At 29.5% G+C, this 17,371-nt stretch overlaps 1 protein-coding gene across 1 annotated transcript; it reads left to right on the top strand.

Moving 5' to 3' along the window:
• The first annotated feature begins 7,326 nt into the window (after nucleotides 1–7,326).
• Nucleotides 7,327–17,115, top strand: LOC132922029 (cationic amino acid transporter 2-like). The gene is made up of 14 exons (XM_060985329.1): nucleotides 7,327–7,610; nucleotides 8,843–9,071; nucleotides 10,024–10,152; nucleotides 10,278–10,433; nucleotides 11,051–11,155; nucleotides 12,678–12,833; nucleotides 13,707–13,831; nucleotides 13,921–14,018; nucleotides 14,127–14,266; nucleotides 14,389–14,491; nucleotides 14,922–15,061; nucleotides 15,315–15,481; nucleotides 16,221–16,329; nucleotides 16,449–17,115. Exons 1-14 carry the CDS (start codon nucleotides 7,593–7,595, stop codon nucleotides 16,553–16,555), a joined length of 1,782 nt encoding a protein of 593 aa, XP_060841312.1. The 5' UTR covers nucleotides 7,327–7,592; the 3' UTR covers nucleotides 16,556–17,115.
• The last annotated feature ends 256 nt before the right edge of the window (nucleotides 17,116–17,371 follow it).

Below are 17,371 nucleotides of genomic sequence, written 5' to 3'. Positions count from 1 at the left end.
GTTCTAATAATTAAGTTTTTTAAATTTGTAAGATAGCCATTTTTTTGATACAATTTTTAACAATTAAAAAAAAATATTAAAATTGAATAAAAATTGACCAAGTTATAAAGTCAGTAATGTTTTTAGTTTAAGAAAAATTATTTTAACAAAATTATTGTTCTTTTTTTCAAAAACATTACTGACTCTATAACTTAATCAATTTGTATTCAATTTTATATTACATAATAGCTAAAGGTCATTAACTGCTATAACTAGTATCAACCTATTATATACTTACTACTTTCATCAAATTGTATAAAGTATATTTTTTATTATTATAATATACATATTATATAATTACTTCTATTATAGGTATCTGGTATAAAACAATTATAAAATATATTATATTATTTAGATAACAAATTAGTTTTATAAAGCTTGGCAAAACCAAACGACTAATCACCCGTAAGCTAAAATTATTACCGTTGCCCAGACTGATCCCCGAATGCTAATATACGGCCAACCAGGCGTCCTCGGAAAGCTTTCCCGAGGCTATGTCCTGGTGTGGCTCCTCCTGTGTGGCTTCGGTAGACGGTGCCAGCTCCTCCAACGTTGTGCCCTTGTCACTGGTTGGTCTACCTCCATCGCTACCAGTGGTGTCGGTTGAGGAGAAAGTTTGCTGCCGGCCTCAAAGTCCAAAATCGGCGTAGGAAACTTGGCTAGGCTGATGTTGGCTTGCCGCAAGCTTCCTAGCATATTTTTTCTGAAACTTTCTGTACCGTTTCTCATCAGCTGTGCCTCCGTCCTCGTCCTTCCCACCGGTTTTAAAGGGTGCCCCTGACTTACTGGGGACCGGTGCCGGCTCCCTAGGCGTCACAGGGCCTAAGTCCACTCACCTTTTTGGCCTTTTTGAGCAATGGCCGCTGGATGTCGGCCGCACGGTCTGCCCAGTCCCTGTAGTAGATGGCCGCTCACACCGGGTCCTGCAACAGGTGGTGCTTCGACATCCTAACGACCTGGGCGTCTATAGGTGGTGCGTCGGGTTCTCCGGACACCAACTCAACCTGGGAGATTAAGTCCTTCACCTTTTGCCATTTCTTGGCCTGATTTTTGCTGTATCTGTGAGGGTTGATGAATACCTACAGTAATTTTTTTATTTACGTGGGTGCGCGTTTTAGGCATGAAACATGTATTTTCCGTGATGGTTGCTGGTCGGCGAGGACGACACCTTTACCGACGTGCATCAATAGTTTTGTAAAAATAACGCCCATCTGGAAATTTGTATGCTAATTTCTTGTTTACTTAAAGTGATTCAAAAACTATCGCAATCTGCAGTCATGACTTTGAATGTTATACCGGCTAAATAAATATAGAAACGTTTAATAGCGTATATATTACGGCAAGGTATTCCAATTCAAAACTATGAAATTTGGATTTGCTTGGGAACGTGCGTTGACTACAATAAACTACTGGTTTTAATATGTTATTTTTCTGTTTCTGGAATAATATTGCGCCGAACCCTGACGAGTTTGCGTGGGATGAATAAATAGCTAATGCCGATGACTGAGTCAGCGTCGTACACATTTTAACAAATATTGTTAAATTCTTAACAAATTAACATATTATTTAAAAACGTTTTGTTCATCATCTCCGAGATCGTATAAAGTGTACACCTTACAGTGTATCATTCGGTTCATTCTCATGTTCTTCATTGTTAGTGTTATTTCTGTTGTTGTTATAATTCACGTTACCACCGGACCGTGTAACAGCTCCGGCATTCACATTCATTTTTTTTTTTTTATATACTGGTTATATTCCTAGCTGTGTTAGATGTCACACGGGAATGCACAGTAAAACTAATATTGGTCGGTCTGCCCTCGGTTCTCTCACTGGACAGAGTATAATTCAATCCTAATTCTGAAAACTGATGTGAGAGTGGTCATAATATTCATCATTCGATCGTCAGAATGTTTATTTAAAAAAAGACAATAGTATTTGAATGAAATGCGTCCATATTTTATAATATACTGCGCGCACCAAACTTGGCGGGCGGAGACAGTTAGACTAACCGCTATTACAATCGTAAAATAATAAAACGGTCTCCGTCGTCTTGATCGGCCCGAATCGTAAACAAAATATAATAATAATAGCCAATAGGTTGTTATTGTCAACAAAGTTTAAATTATAGTGATTTAAAATTTTATTTTGATGTCACGATAATGTAATGTAATAATTAAAATTGCTATGCTTATACTCTGATACTCTATAGTAGGCGTCATCAACTGGTGGACCACGAACATTTTTTTATGACCTTTATCCGTGGAGAAGATTTTAAAATTCTTATAGTATAAATAAATAAAAACTATAAGCGTGTCATATAAAATTTATAATACAACAAAACATTATGTAATAAAGAATAATCTGTATTGAACAAATGCATAAATAAATTAATAAATACAAATATCATCGTGCGCTAGACATACATTATTTAATATTTTTTTTTTTGTCTAAAAGTATCAATCTTTCGCCAATCGTATACAGACTGTTTTAGTAATCAGAAACATATTCTGAAAACATTGTTTAATTCGTCATGAAGTTTACTTGAAAACAACTTTCTCAAACGTTTAAATGAATTTTTTAGTTCAATATAACTATCATTTAAAAATTCTTAAAATTCAAAATTTTAAATTAAAATTTAAAGGGTTCAAGCGATCAATTTCAAAAAAGTTGAAAAATCATTTTCAAGTTAACTTCATGAAGAATTCAAATATGTTTCCAGAATATGTTTCCGATTACTATAATAGTCTGTACGATTGGCAAAACATAGGTATATTTTGGTAAAAATCACAGCTGCGTGTGGAATCCCCTTAAATTAAATTATCACTAGCAAAACAAAATCGACTAACCACTCTATAAAAGATTTTGGATTTGGTTTTTGGCCTAATATACTTTCTGCATTGGAAATCTAGACACCAATTTGACTACAGATTAAGTGAAATAAGAATATGTCGTTATTTTTAACCTAACAAGTCACCTATGTTTAGTAAACTATAAAAGTCCTTGAAACTACATGGATATTATTGCCTAACAGTTGCAGATTGCAATAAAAACGTGATAAACCTATTTTTTTATGTAGACATCTATTTCAACTGTATAGAATAATTTTAACACAAATTTCATGTGAGTCGAGTCAAAAGATCTTTGAATAAGTATTATCGTGTCAGGTTTAACTTAACTTATAAAAACGCCGATATGATTTTCTCTACTGAAATGCTCAACATAAGAGTAAATTAAACTATTATCAAACTTATATAAGTTATAACTATAAGGATATTATCTTTATTTGTTCGTTGTTAAATTTTATAGTCTTGTAAAAAATAATTGTTAAAAGTATTTGAATGTATTATATACAGTTAGGTACTTTTAAATATTTTCAAATTATATGTATACATTTTAAATACCTACCTACTTTATGTTTAAATCAATTGAGCCGAATTTCTTTTAGCTTTTTCATGTTTTTTATTAATTGTATAGATCATTATCCACTGTATCGTTAGGTTTAGATAATTTTCGGTTGAATATAACTTTTTTACTAGATTTCATTTTTTAAGCTAGTTTTGAATGTTTTAAGTATTATGAGTAAAAATGTTCAAATTGTTTAAAAATTAAAATATTTTAAAAATCCAATGTACAAACAAAAAAATTTTAATGTCCTTATTATTACCTTTAAATTAAATGATAAATCAATTAATTATTTTACTAACGTAAACAAGTACCTATATAGGTAATAACTCGAAATGTATTTTGCTGAATGCAAATTTGCCATCGTTATGTAGGTTTGTTTTCAATGCGGAGATTGTGGGAGTGTGATGGCCAGTTGCCACGGTGGGTAATGCCGTAATGGTACTTATTTAATAGGCAGTTTTGGAAAGTATTTTAAATACGGTCTTGGATGTATTTGTGTTTGAAAATCAAATAGTTTTGTTCAAATAATTTATCGGCTTTGTTTCAATAAATAATCAATATTAATTATAATATTTTTTCTAGTCAGAACTCAAAAGTCAAATCATTGAAATGTTGTTATTTCATTTTATTTTGGCCTCCCAAGATAAAAGCGAAATATTATTGATTATTTTCGTTGAAGCCTATATTAGTACCTATATTGTGACGTGAATTATTGGAAACTATAAATGAATGTTTACGGGATACTGGTTTGTGTAGGTACATTACAATGTATGTGAATATATATATATTATATATTATTCCAAGGCAGAAATTTAAAAATGAATTGGTAATTTAATTAAAAAAAACATAGCAGCAGACGACATTCTTCGAATTATTTATTTACAGAATACAGATAGATAATATTCATTTTAAATTATGGCATAAAATATGAAATATCATTTTATTAAGTATATACATGAAATACCAACAATAATGTATAATACCTATACTCTATAGCTTGTAAGTTGTAGGATAGCTGTACAGTCTACAGCAGGTGCCAGGTACCTAGGCTAGAAATTAGTCGTTTAGTACCAATAGTACCAGTAGCTATCTGGTGTATATGAGTATACGTTTAATGTATTAAGATAAGTATTTGCGTTCGTTCTTAAATACTTTTTGAAAATGTACTTTAAATACTTTTTAATGTGATGTATTTGTATCTCTATATTTACATACAAATGAAAAGCATCTTTTTACAAGATTGTTAATAGCTGGTATTCAATATGTGCCGATAACGATGATAATAATATTATATAAATTGGCCCCCACACGATCATGTTCAATGGGGCCATTTATCTTCTTGAAGAATAAAAAAAAAGGAAAATAAAATATTTATAATATGTATACATAAACATATATTATCGCTAGATTTCCGTATTATTTCTTCAATACGTTCCTATTGTAGTTATTAGTTAATTTATTGGATAGTGTATTGTGCAAACGGTAATTGCAATGTATACGAACACACTCGCATACACGATCCACGTAATAATGTAGTTGTATTACTGATTTTTATAATAGTTTACCTATATTATATCGAGTATATTGCACTATATGATATGCACTATAAATTGCACACCAATGGGAATTTCCCTATTCGGCCGATGTAATGAATTGACGAGCTTATAGTAAGTTAAGAGATATATTTCCCAGTTTGTACAATAAGTGCAATGAATCGAAAACAAAATCACTCAAGTCCTACTCGTGTAATCTATTGAATCGACGAGGTGTATACTCGTTAATCATTATATAGTGTGCATTATTTTTGTATTGTTATGTAAACTGTAGGAGATGTGTATATTATAGATTATACTCAGTGAACTATTTCTATATATTATTGTACATTTAAAAGTCGACATTGTATGCAAATAAGCGCTTACTATAGCACTAATTAATAAAATCATATCGACAAAGTTAATCTACATATTATATTATTATTATTAATAAAATATTTTTTTTTATTGCATACGTTTCGCCGAGTGCACGGCTCAAGTATAGGTACGTCGAGCACTTAAGTTTTAGGCGTAAAATATTGAAGGTTTTTTTTTTGATTACCTATTTACTTTAAATTGTTAATCAGTTTTTTTTTATTATCTCTCTGTTAAATGATTATAGTTTATGAATATTAGACGCTTTGATCTGAATAATGTATATATAGTATATAAGTTCAGTTATATCGTTTATATACTATATATATATATCATACACTATATATTATTATACACGTGGTATATTCATTAATTCGATTCATGTACTGAGTATATAGTAAATTATAAAATATATAATAACAACGTTCGCTAAATTTAGTTAAACCAAAAAGTCATAATAAAGTTAAAGTTGTGTACCATATATTATACAAAAATCGTCCTCTATATTTTAGGTTATGTTACTGCTTTATTTATACCTACTTTTTATTAGATAACGATGAAATGTATATACTTTTTAGTTTATACATATCATGTAGTATGTACCGACTACAAAGTATACACAAGAGTGTTTAACGAGAATGTTATTAACTTAAAACAAACGTATTCCTGCTGCATACCTACAAATTTAAAATAGTAAGATATTTACGATGGATCGTAACGATATATGAGAAAGAAAGAAATATAGTATCGTAAAAATTCGCAAACACTCCAAGTAAATAGCAAGTGCCATGGGTATTTGGGATTCATCGATTTCACCAAACCATTTTTAATTAATGGCAAAGGTTGTTGTAATCGATGTGATTTCGCCAATATCCATTTTATTACGAAGGGCCGCAGTCAATTATTAACCTATTGATACCGCCAATTTTAATTTTTAAGTTTTGGTTAATTGAGATTGAGCAACTATTTTATCATGTCTACAAAATGGCCAATTAGTAACTAGGAAATATATGAACTTCCCGAATAAAAATAATAAATCGTAATTTTAAAACTTGAAAGTGTATCGTTGTAAAACGACCTAACGTAGGCAACTACCAATTTTAATATTAGAAATGTATTATATAAGTCCATAATAATATATTAATATTATTATAAATTACTCACATAAAATTATTATTGGATCCACGCCACTTAGATTCTTATTGATATTTTAATTTTGGTGTATGTTATGAAAAATAAAAATAAAAATATTATAAAAACTCTGATTGGGTGCTTTACCAAAATATAACTTAAGTAAGGAGGAAACATCAGTGAACTTTTTTTTGTTAATTTACTTTCTATTTTAATCATTTTTTAAAAAAAATTATAAATATTAAATATTGTTTTATTTAATTTATATATATATGAATATATTTCTGGCATTTTATGATTATGTAGTTTATTAGGTTTATTTTTTTTTATTTTTTTTTCGTCTATGCTTATAGATCATATAATAATTAGGACGGACATATTAAGGCTCTTAAGGGAACCGGTCTTGCAACTGACCTGTTATTTGGAATGAGTTTAACTTTTAATTAATTTTATAGGTATGCCTACATCGTACACATATAAAATCCTATCGTTTATATGCATTTTTGCTGCATTGACATCACGCGGATTTCTTGTAATAGTTTGGTTTTTACGATATTATTATTCATCGAATAGATTTCCATTTAATAAATAAAATAAATTTAAGTTTTGTTTTACGATTTTATATCGAACACCGAATAATATAACGTTATTAATATGCAGTTATATAAAAACAATTGGCATAAGAATAGGAGGTTATCCTAGTTAAAATAACATAGGTACGAATGCACTTATACATCAGGATTTTCGTTTTCAAGGACAGGTATCGTCGTTCGTCGTTGACGGTGTCGATGGGCGATGGCCAATCACGATCATACTTTGAACGTGCTGGTGCCGTCAGCTGAAATCGGTCTTATTGCCAGTCGAACGATGGATCGCGGAACGTGAATAGTGACGTTGAGTGTGGTCCGAATATCGGAAAACATTTCGTGTATAGACCATACCGACGTTGCATTCCTTCGGTATTCTTAAAGAACTATAGTATTTACCATATTCTGACAATTGCGAGATTGTATACATTTATCAAGATACGTTTTATTATTATATATAATCCGTTCGTAGGTCAGTTGTTAGCACGGATTATTTTTGGAATCGTTTTGGAAAGAACTGAAAATGACCGGCTCCTGGACTGTAAGTATTTGAAGTGGTTGGTTTTTTACTCGATCATCGTTTAATGTCCTATTTAGGTAAAACGTCCTATCGTAATAAGGTCATAAATCATAATAAATAGTTAATATATATTATAAATTTTAATAAATTAGGTGATTTAATAATTGTTCTTTAAAAAATAAAAAAATAAAATGTGCATAAATAACTTAAATAATTCCATACCGTCAGCGATGAACGACGATAACTACTCTTCTCGAAAACGAAAATCCTGATATAAGTGCATTCATATGTTATTTTATCTAAGATACACCTCTTAATGTTGTGTAAACGTGCTGTGGCTGTCTATTAACAATTAACTATTAACCACTTTTACTTTTTAGTATAGGTATGCAAATCTATATTTAAATTATTTTCTAATAAATACTGTAAATAAAATTAAATAGAAATCGTAAGTTCGAACGAAAAGCATATCACGATTCTGATTTTATACAGAAAGCCGATATTTATATGATATATACCGATATCCAAGTATTAAAGTTTTGACAAAAGAGTTTGGCAAAAGTACAATGTAATATTTATGTAAGTAAAACAATAAAAAATAGCAAGAGTCGAAAAGAAAAAAAATAGTAACAATAGTGGATATAGTAAAAATTCCATAACATTTTTGGATCATTTAGTATCACAAAAAAGTAAATTTTCAAAATTTTTGTTAACTGTTTACTTAGATTGCGTTTTGATTAATTTTATCACAAAAAAATTTAAGAACTGAATTTTATTATAATATGGATAATCGTTCACACTCACCTCAAGTTCTTATAGTCATAATCAGAGTCCCACTGCAGATGTTACGTAACATCTAACCTTCAGTTATATTATAATTAGTTCTAAGGCCTTTCCCTGTATATTACCTACTTGTAGGTATTTATTATTATATTAAAACCTTTTATATTTGTATTCTATAATTTAATTATTATGTAGATATATCGTATCAACGTTTCCTTAATAAATAAGTAAATAGATAAATTAGGCGATATTATGTTGTGATAGGTTTTCATGCGTAAAGTTTGCATGATATTATGATAATGAAAAAAATATGTATGGAATTTATAAACAAATTAAACCACAAAGAATTTAATAGAACTGAAATGTATAAATATTTTTTATGTAATCTTATAAAAGATAAATAATGTTATTTTTATTTAGCAAAACGTGAAATGTAATAATTAATATTGTTAATATTTTTTTTCCCGTAGAAAACCGTTTACCAAAAACTCAGTCGGAAAAAAACCTATGTGGAAGAAATCGGCGTCGAAAAAGACAAATTTAAACGAGTGTTAAACGTCGTGGATTTGACCGCATTGGGCACCGGTTCCACGTTAGGATGCGGAGTTTATGTGTTGGCCGGAACAGTAGCAAAGTCGGTTGCTGGCCCGGCTGTTGTATTGTCTTTCATATTGGCTGCTACCGTATCTTCGTTTTCAGGTAGGTACTCGAATTTATTATACAATCGATGACTGTAGAAATTCACTTTTGTTTATGTGTTTTCATTCATAGTGTTGTGAATGATGAGAATTTTTGATCTATATTTCAGTCCCGTTTAGCGTCAAACAAAAACGTTTTTTCGTCCTATAAGTAAAGTTGTACGTTATCTACCTTCTACCCAACCCCAATCTTAGAAAAAATGTACCACTGACAACACTATTGGGATGAAAAAGTTTATAAGAAATTAAGAATTTATTTTATGGACACTTAACTAAGCTACATTACAATGTGTTATCTTTTTGTCAATAATTTGAAAATATTTTATCGTTTTTATAATATTGGTAAAATCATCAAAAGCATAAATTCAACAATCGACGACTTTAAACTATAAACAAAACAAAACTGAAAATAATATTAAAACAATTCAGTGTTTATTATAAAAGATAACAGTAATATGTATTCTTATTAGTCAGTATGTATATTTGAAAAATTTAAACGATAATGTTTATGAGTTTGGGATAGCAATACTGTTGTCCTATATAACTTCTTCAAAATTCGTCCACTCGAACAGTGTTAGGTAGGTACCCCTTCGTCCACGTAAATACATTAATGTTTCAAACCATAAATGATGCTGAACAACTCATTGTATACCACCCGCGACATGACGATCCTCGTCAACTCATTGTACATTATTTCCTATCTATACTTTTATGTACGAAAACAATGAATACATCACACAGTTATAGGTACCTAATATAAACGATTTGAAGATGCGTCGGATATTAAGTTCTATGTTTAACCATTGATTATAAATACAATGTATTTATAATCAATGGTTTAATTATGGTGTATTCCACTATTGTGCTTACGACGTGTTTAACGTGTGAAGCCACCGTGCGAGGCCAACTACGTGAATTGTATCAGTTTGATTTAATCTCCTTTTGATTTCTAGGTGTCTGTTATGCTGAATTTGCTAGCCGGGTGCCCAAAGCGGGATCCGCATATATTTACAGTTACGTGGCGGTAGGAGAATTTATTGCGTTCGTCATTGGTTGGAATTTACTACTGGAACACACAATCGGTTGGTTACGATTTATTTATTTTTAAATAATAAATACGACAGTTATTGGTTATTACGAACGATTATTTATTCTAGCTCGTAGTATGACTACTTTTCAGAGCAATGATTTTTGAACTTTTTTTTAGGTACCGCTGCTGTTGCCAAAGCAATGAGTAACTATTTGGATTCTTTACTCGGAGATCCTCAGAAAACGTTTATGAAAAAACATTTTTCAATACACATGGATTTTTTGGGAGAATATCCGGACGTTGCATCATTTCTGTTTATTATGTCTATCGCTTGTAAGTTCATATTTTAATCATCCAAATAACACAAGCTAAAATATTATTGTAAAAAAAAAGTATATTTTTAACACTTTGAAGTAAAATACAATAAAACTGAGCATTTCATCGTGTCATGCTATCATCTTTTGAGAATGAGTAGGTTTTCAACATACGAACCAGACGTGAACATAATATCTATTGTACCTATACTGTAAAAGGTCGATAGAAAACAATATTTAACAATATTATTTTTGAATTAGAAGGTTAAGTGTGTTCAAATTAATATAAATGTTCTTCTTATTTTACTTGATAGTTTATAGTAAATAACTGATAATTTAATTAATATATTTTCAATTATCCACTTTATCATATTATACATTAGTGTGTGTATCACGAAGCGAGCATTACTATAATTAATATAAAAATAATGTTAAGAATTTAAAATTTTAAAGCTGTTGCTGTACATGGACTATTTTCGTAAGTTGAATGGTTTTAAATATATATTTTTTTATACGACTGACAGGATTAACGTGACACGATGGAAGTAAATTATATATAATATATTTTTTTTTAATATAGGTGAAGTTGAAAATAATATTACTTATTGTTTGATTACATTTCTTGTTAATTTACAGTGGTCGTGGCCTGGGGTGTTCGTAAATCGTCAACTCTGAATAACCTATTTACTACATTAAATTTACTGACTGTATGTACGGTTATCGTTAGTGGATTTTATTTTGGTATGTATTTAATATGTTTAAGTTTTAAGTATTATAATTATTATGAAGAAAATATGGTTATTCTGACATGAAATGCATTTAAATATTTAAAACGTTTAGGTGATTTATCAATATTACACTATTTCATTAATCCCACCGGTAAAATGTATAATACAAACAATGTAAAAAAATATATATGTATATACAAATATATAGGTATACATACATGATTAAACAAACTTGAGTCAGTATATCTTGTTAATAATATTTAATATTAAACCAAGAACCAATTTCAAACATAAAAAAAAAAAAATAATAGTTAAAATATGCTAAATAACAATAATAGTTATACTAATAGGTAACATTAGGAGTCAATGGACTACAGTAATAATTTTGACGTGGGTTTATTATAGATTTAAACAATTATAATTTTCATTTATATTTTTTTATAACAATATACGTAAATCAGTCATCTTCTTACATTATGTTTACATTAATCATAATAATCGTTAAAACGTTTAAATACATTTTATTATTAAACCAAAATATATCATCAATAATATTTCTTTTGCGACCCTATTCTGGTAATAATCATGTGTGCCGCAATACAGTTATGTAACATATTACATTATTACTATTGTGAAACATGTCATAATAGCTCTGTATAATATTGAATACATTTTCCCAGGTCGTCGGTAAAGTAATATAAATATATTTACGTCAAACGTTTAATTTATTTTATACTACACTCGATAAAACTGAATAATATAATATTATCTTGTAAATATTAACTCAAAATCCTTTCACATTCCCCATCTTTGTTTTTATCTGTAATTTATATAAAATACTAGGCCTTATCAGAGATAGACCATTTTTAAAAATATAACCACTTGATACTGAAATTATTTTGGAGTATATGTAATTAATGGGCTAACATTACACTCTCATTGGAATCATATTTTGATCATAAGTATTGAATTATATAAAGCATATTGAAAAAATTATCTAAATACTAATGCCATATTAGCTTACTATATTTATCATTTATTAGAAATGAATATTTTTTTCCGGGTTCGTGTGTGTTCCGTGTCTATTACTCGTGTACTTAGACTTAATTATAGTGTTCAGATAACAAATAATAATTAATTACAATTTCATATTAATATGTTTAGTTTATGTTTTAGGTAGTTATTATATAATAAGCAAACAAAACATTAACGTTAGATATAATATATGTATATTATTACATTTTCATACTATACTGAAAAATTAAAAAAAAATATTTTAATAAAGAAAGACTTACGGTTACAACCAGAAGAATAATAGTATTATAGTGATGTCAATTAAAATAACTACTATAGTAGGTACCTCTTTTCTTCAATACCTATTAATTTTTTTTTTTTATGATTTTCTGTATTCACAAATAATTTAAAAACGCAATAGCGTTCTATTTTACTTTTACAGTCTTAGGTATTTACCTCATTTAATTATTTATCTCACCTCACCCTGTACGTCAAACTCTGACCAGTTGATTTGGTTTTAGCGAATTTATCAAATTGGTTCATCGACAAAAATGATATCCCGCCCGGAGTAAACGGTGGAAATGGCGGATTCTTGCCGTTTGGCTGGACTGGTATGGTCGCTGGAGCTGCGAGGTGTTTCTATGGGTTTATCGGTTTCGATTCGATCGCTTCAACTGGTAAGTATCAATTCTTCACGTAAAAAATGAGAATTTCCTCACATTATGTATATTAATATTATAATTTAACAATCATTATTCATTAATAATAATAATTCAATCTCTGCCATAAACAAAATATGTCATTATAGGTGCGCGTTTAATATAATACCTATTTAATTATGATTACTAGTGTGAAATGCATTACATGAAATTTGTATCTTGAAATATTTGAACGAATTACCAATGATTGAATATTATTTTATTTTTATATTTTCACCGTAACACGAAATTAATATTTATAATTATCAGGTGATCAGCAATAGGTACATTTGAATAAAATACGATCGTTTTAATTCATTTGATATATTTTTCATGTGAAAGTATCTAATCTACAATATGTAAAATTATTTGATAAATTAAACATTTTTAATAATAAAGAAATGTTACGTGGTATGATTGTATAACTGATGAATGGGTTAATTTATATTTCTTAATTCTTACATAATTAATACTTATACGAGTGTCGAGTATGAAATCATAGTGTTCTTATTCGATATTATATAAGTTAATAGGTATAATATTTGTAGAGTTTTATAAAAACTTAAGAAAAAAATACAATATCTTCGATAAAAATTGCGTAAATACTAAATACTTACTGTAATTTTATAATTTTAAATAGATTCCGTATTACATGATTTAGGATTGATTCGACCAAACATAAGTAAGGATGATGACTAAAATAATTTTGAAATATTAGTAAATTTTAATTTTAATTAAAAATTAAAATTAGATACTCTTTTTGAAACCTATCATAATATGATAATATACGCGGGCGTTTATAACACGTCTTTATTGTATAACGAGATCATCACTGACGATATTATTGTTTAGGCGAAGAAACAAAAAACCCCAAGAAGACCATCCCGTTGGCGATCGTCTTGACGCTGTTCAACGTCACGGTCGCGTACTCGAGCGTAGCGTCGGTGTTGACGCTGATGTGGCCGTATTACGATCAAGTATACTCTCATAATATCTATAATTATATTTTAAGGGTTTGGACCGCTTCGATCCGCGACGATATTAAGTGGTGATCACGTTGTTTCAGGACCCGAACGCACCCTTGCCGGTTATATACGAAAACCTGGGAATGCCCGTACTGAAATACTTGGTCACCGGAGGTGCGGTATTCGCACTTTTCACCACGTGAGCGGTTATAATTTTAAATTTAAATGACGGCGAACACGCGTCATATTTAATAATATAATAACACAATTTTGAGTCGCCATCGTCTTTATTTCATTCGTTTTGAAGCTTGATAGGATGTCTGTTCCCGATACCGCGTATCCTGTACGCCATGTCCAGCGACGGGCTGCTGTTCGGTTTCTTGTCGAAGATCAACGAGAAGACCAAGACGCCGTTCATAGCCGCCATCATCTGTGGCGTCTGTGCAGGTACCTATATGATCGATCGCCCGACGCGAGCAGTCCGTTTATTTTGCTAATAATAATATTATACTTGTGCTGTAATAATATTATTACTTTATTTTCATTTTATCGTAGTCGTTTTTTCGCAGGGCTGTTGTCGACCGTATTCAATCTCGAGCAGCTCGTCGACATGGCGTCCATCGGAACGCTTCAATCGTACATGATCGTTTGCGTCTGCGTTCTGATCCTAAGGTGTTTATTATTATATTTTATCGACATAACATGACAGCATTTGCAATATTAGACTTGGGTATCAGACATTTTTGATTTAATATAGGTACAACAGTGCCGTAGTCGGGATTTTTTTTCGGGGGAGGGGGGCTTAATTTTTTATGTCAATAAATTAAGTTTGCACTGTATTTCTAACAGTATAATTCATGTAATTATGCATATTATCAAATCAAGATCGAGTAAGTGTGATAAAAGCGGCGTTGCTTAATCTCCACAAACGGTAATTAAATTAATAAGACTATGGTCGTATCTGACATTTGGGGGGGGGGGGGGCTTGAGCCTGGAAGCCCCCCCTTGGCTATGGCGTTGATATACAGCAAAATTAATTGTTATCAGACGTTTCGGTTCGATTCAAATATTTTAACTGTAATATGAAACGTGTTATTTTCAGATATAGAAATACTAATTTGTACAGCCGAGATTCAGATGATCCTGAAGTGTATACGATTGCCATGTGGTTAAATGTTTCGAATTCAAATATTACCAACAAGGATACCCAATACGTATCGAGAGTATTGATAACCATTTTCTGTACGTTGTTATTAAATAATTAAACATCCCAATTAACTATAATTTAATAATTGTATCATGCGCACGTATATAGCTTGAAGTTTTAAAACGTTTATTCGTTTCAATATACCATATATTTTTTTTAAATATTATTATAATATTAACAACTTTTTCTATATTTCTAGTTTTATGCATGATGACAACGACAAACCATACTGTATACTTTATATTATTAACTCGTATAATAATCACAATCGATTGAAATTTGTTACAGCCATCACTGCGTGCATATTTTGCATTTGCGTAGTAAATTGGGATTCTCATCAAGGCACTGTTCGATTAATACTGAGCTTCATGATTGGTTTGACGGCCATTATATTATTGGTTGTTACGTTGATGTTGAACAGACTTCCACAAGCAATTGAAAGTTTACCGTTTAAGGTGAGAATATTCCTTATTTCCGTATTCCAATCATTTTGACGCACGAGAATAAAAATGAAATACATACAATTTTCAATTATTAGCACTAAATTATAAATCGTAGCGTTCTATACTGCAGCGACCGCATAGAGTGGTCACCGCTCAACAACCCCTTTTCTTCTTCTCTTATTTCTTATATACATAACTGTTGTTGGCCTACTAATATTCCCTAAAACTGATTGTTAAATTTGATTACGTATTAGATAATTGTTTTCTAAATTTAGTTTTACATGTATCTAATGCAGTCATTCTCAAAGTGGGCGATAGCGCCTCCCTGTAGGTGTTGATAGTCTTCAGAGGGGCGGTATATGACCCAAAGACTACTGTTTTTTAAGATACAATACAGATGGTAAGCTTAAAACATTTTGGGGACTGAACAATTTTTGATTCTCGAAGTGGACGATGGGTGAAATAAGTCTGAGAACCTATGATCTAATGTATAATACAACGGTATAGTTTTTAATATAATAATTATATGGTTCGACCACATTATTACTGACTTACCTTGAAATATCTAAAATAATGTTATACGATAATAATTATGTAACACAATTATTGTCAATTACCTATACACTGTATAATTCTGTATACCATATACATATAACTATATACTATTAGGTATTTAAATACAAATTTAGAGATAATTAATTTAATATAATTGTCTTACATTGATAATTAAAATTGTTTTTGATGTTTTCAGGTGCCTTTTGTTCCTTTTGTACCGTGTTTGAGTATAGTTCTCAACTTGTATCTGATGATGGAACTAAATTTCAAAACGTGGATTAGATTTGGCATATGGCTAGTAATAGGTATGTTTTAACTTTTCAGACAAAACAGATATTATGAAATACTCAAACAATAATAAAGTTATATATTGTAATCATATTATGCAACTATGAAAATAAATATTTTTTCTTTTATGTTACAGGTTTGTTGATATATGCGTTCTACGGTCTGCAACACAGTATAGAAGGCGTCAAAGACCAGACGACTAAAATCGAAGATGGCAAAAATGAACAAAAAATCTCCAACTAATTTATTCCCATTATAAATGTAAAATCATGCATTTACGTTTATTGATTTGTATTATTATTTATATAATCATGACTATTAATAGCGTTTAAATCAGACGCAATTTACTGTAATAAAATATTACGAGTACCTACCTAATTTTTTTTTTTTTTATTGCTGTTTGAGTTTTTTTTTATTTTTATTATTATTATTATTATTATTTTTTTTTGTAACACTAAAATTAAACATAAGTCAAAAAAACCCCCGACTCTTACTTAATTTATGGTTTATATTATTTTATATCTAATATCATCATATTATAACATTATATAACGTTTTAATAAGGTTTTAATTCTCGGAAATTCTAAGTTTATAATATATCAACAGCTATGTAATAACCTTAATAGATATATTTTCAAGAGCAAATCATAGCAGATTAGACAGCTTTCTTACGATATAGAGTTCTGTCAATGGATGGTCTATCCAACCAAGTCGTCTATTCTTAATCATCAACCAATTTATTGCTATTGTAAAAAAACTGCTTAGCTTACAGACTACAATATACTAATGAAATTAACAGTTAACATTTTTTTTCTTCATATTTTGGGTGTTGTTAATTGTATATTTGTGTTGATACTATAAATATGTTGTTAAAACCTACACCTTTATAATTAACTAAAAAAAAAATCGGTTGTGTTAAGTATGCGATCAACGTTGTTTTTTTGAATATAGTATTATTTTCGCTATCAATATATTTTTAATTTTTAAATGTATATAAATAAGTATATTTGTTTATGATTATGAGTAAAAAAATACGTGCTATTACACAATTATTTCAAT

This window comes from Rhopalosiphum padi, chromosome 2 (genome assembly GCF_020882245.1).
Source record: "Rhopalosiphum padi isolate XX-2018 chromosome 2, ASM2088224v1, whole genome shotgun sequence".
NCBI classification, from domain to species: Eukaryota; Metazoa; Arthropoda; class Insecta; order Hemiptera; family Aphididae; genus Rhopalosiphum; species Rhopalosiphum padi.
Note: the sequence above shows the minus strand (reverse complement) of the source record. Positions and strands in the feature narration are given on the sequence as shown.

What these genes read in the sequence shown, in the direction of transcription:
- LOC132922029 (XM_060985329.1), top strand. An exon ending in GTTTATTATGTCTATCGCTT is followed by an intron (nt 10,434 to 11,050) that starts GTAAGTTCATAT and finishes GTTAATTTACAG; the next exon opens with TGGTCGTGGCCTGGGGTGTT. An exon ending in AGTATTGATAACCATTTTCT is followed by an intron (nt 15,062 to 15,314) that starts GTACGTTGTTAT and finishes AATTTGTTACAG; the next exon opens with CCATCACTGCGTGCATATTT.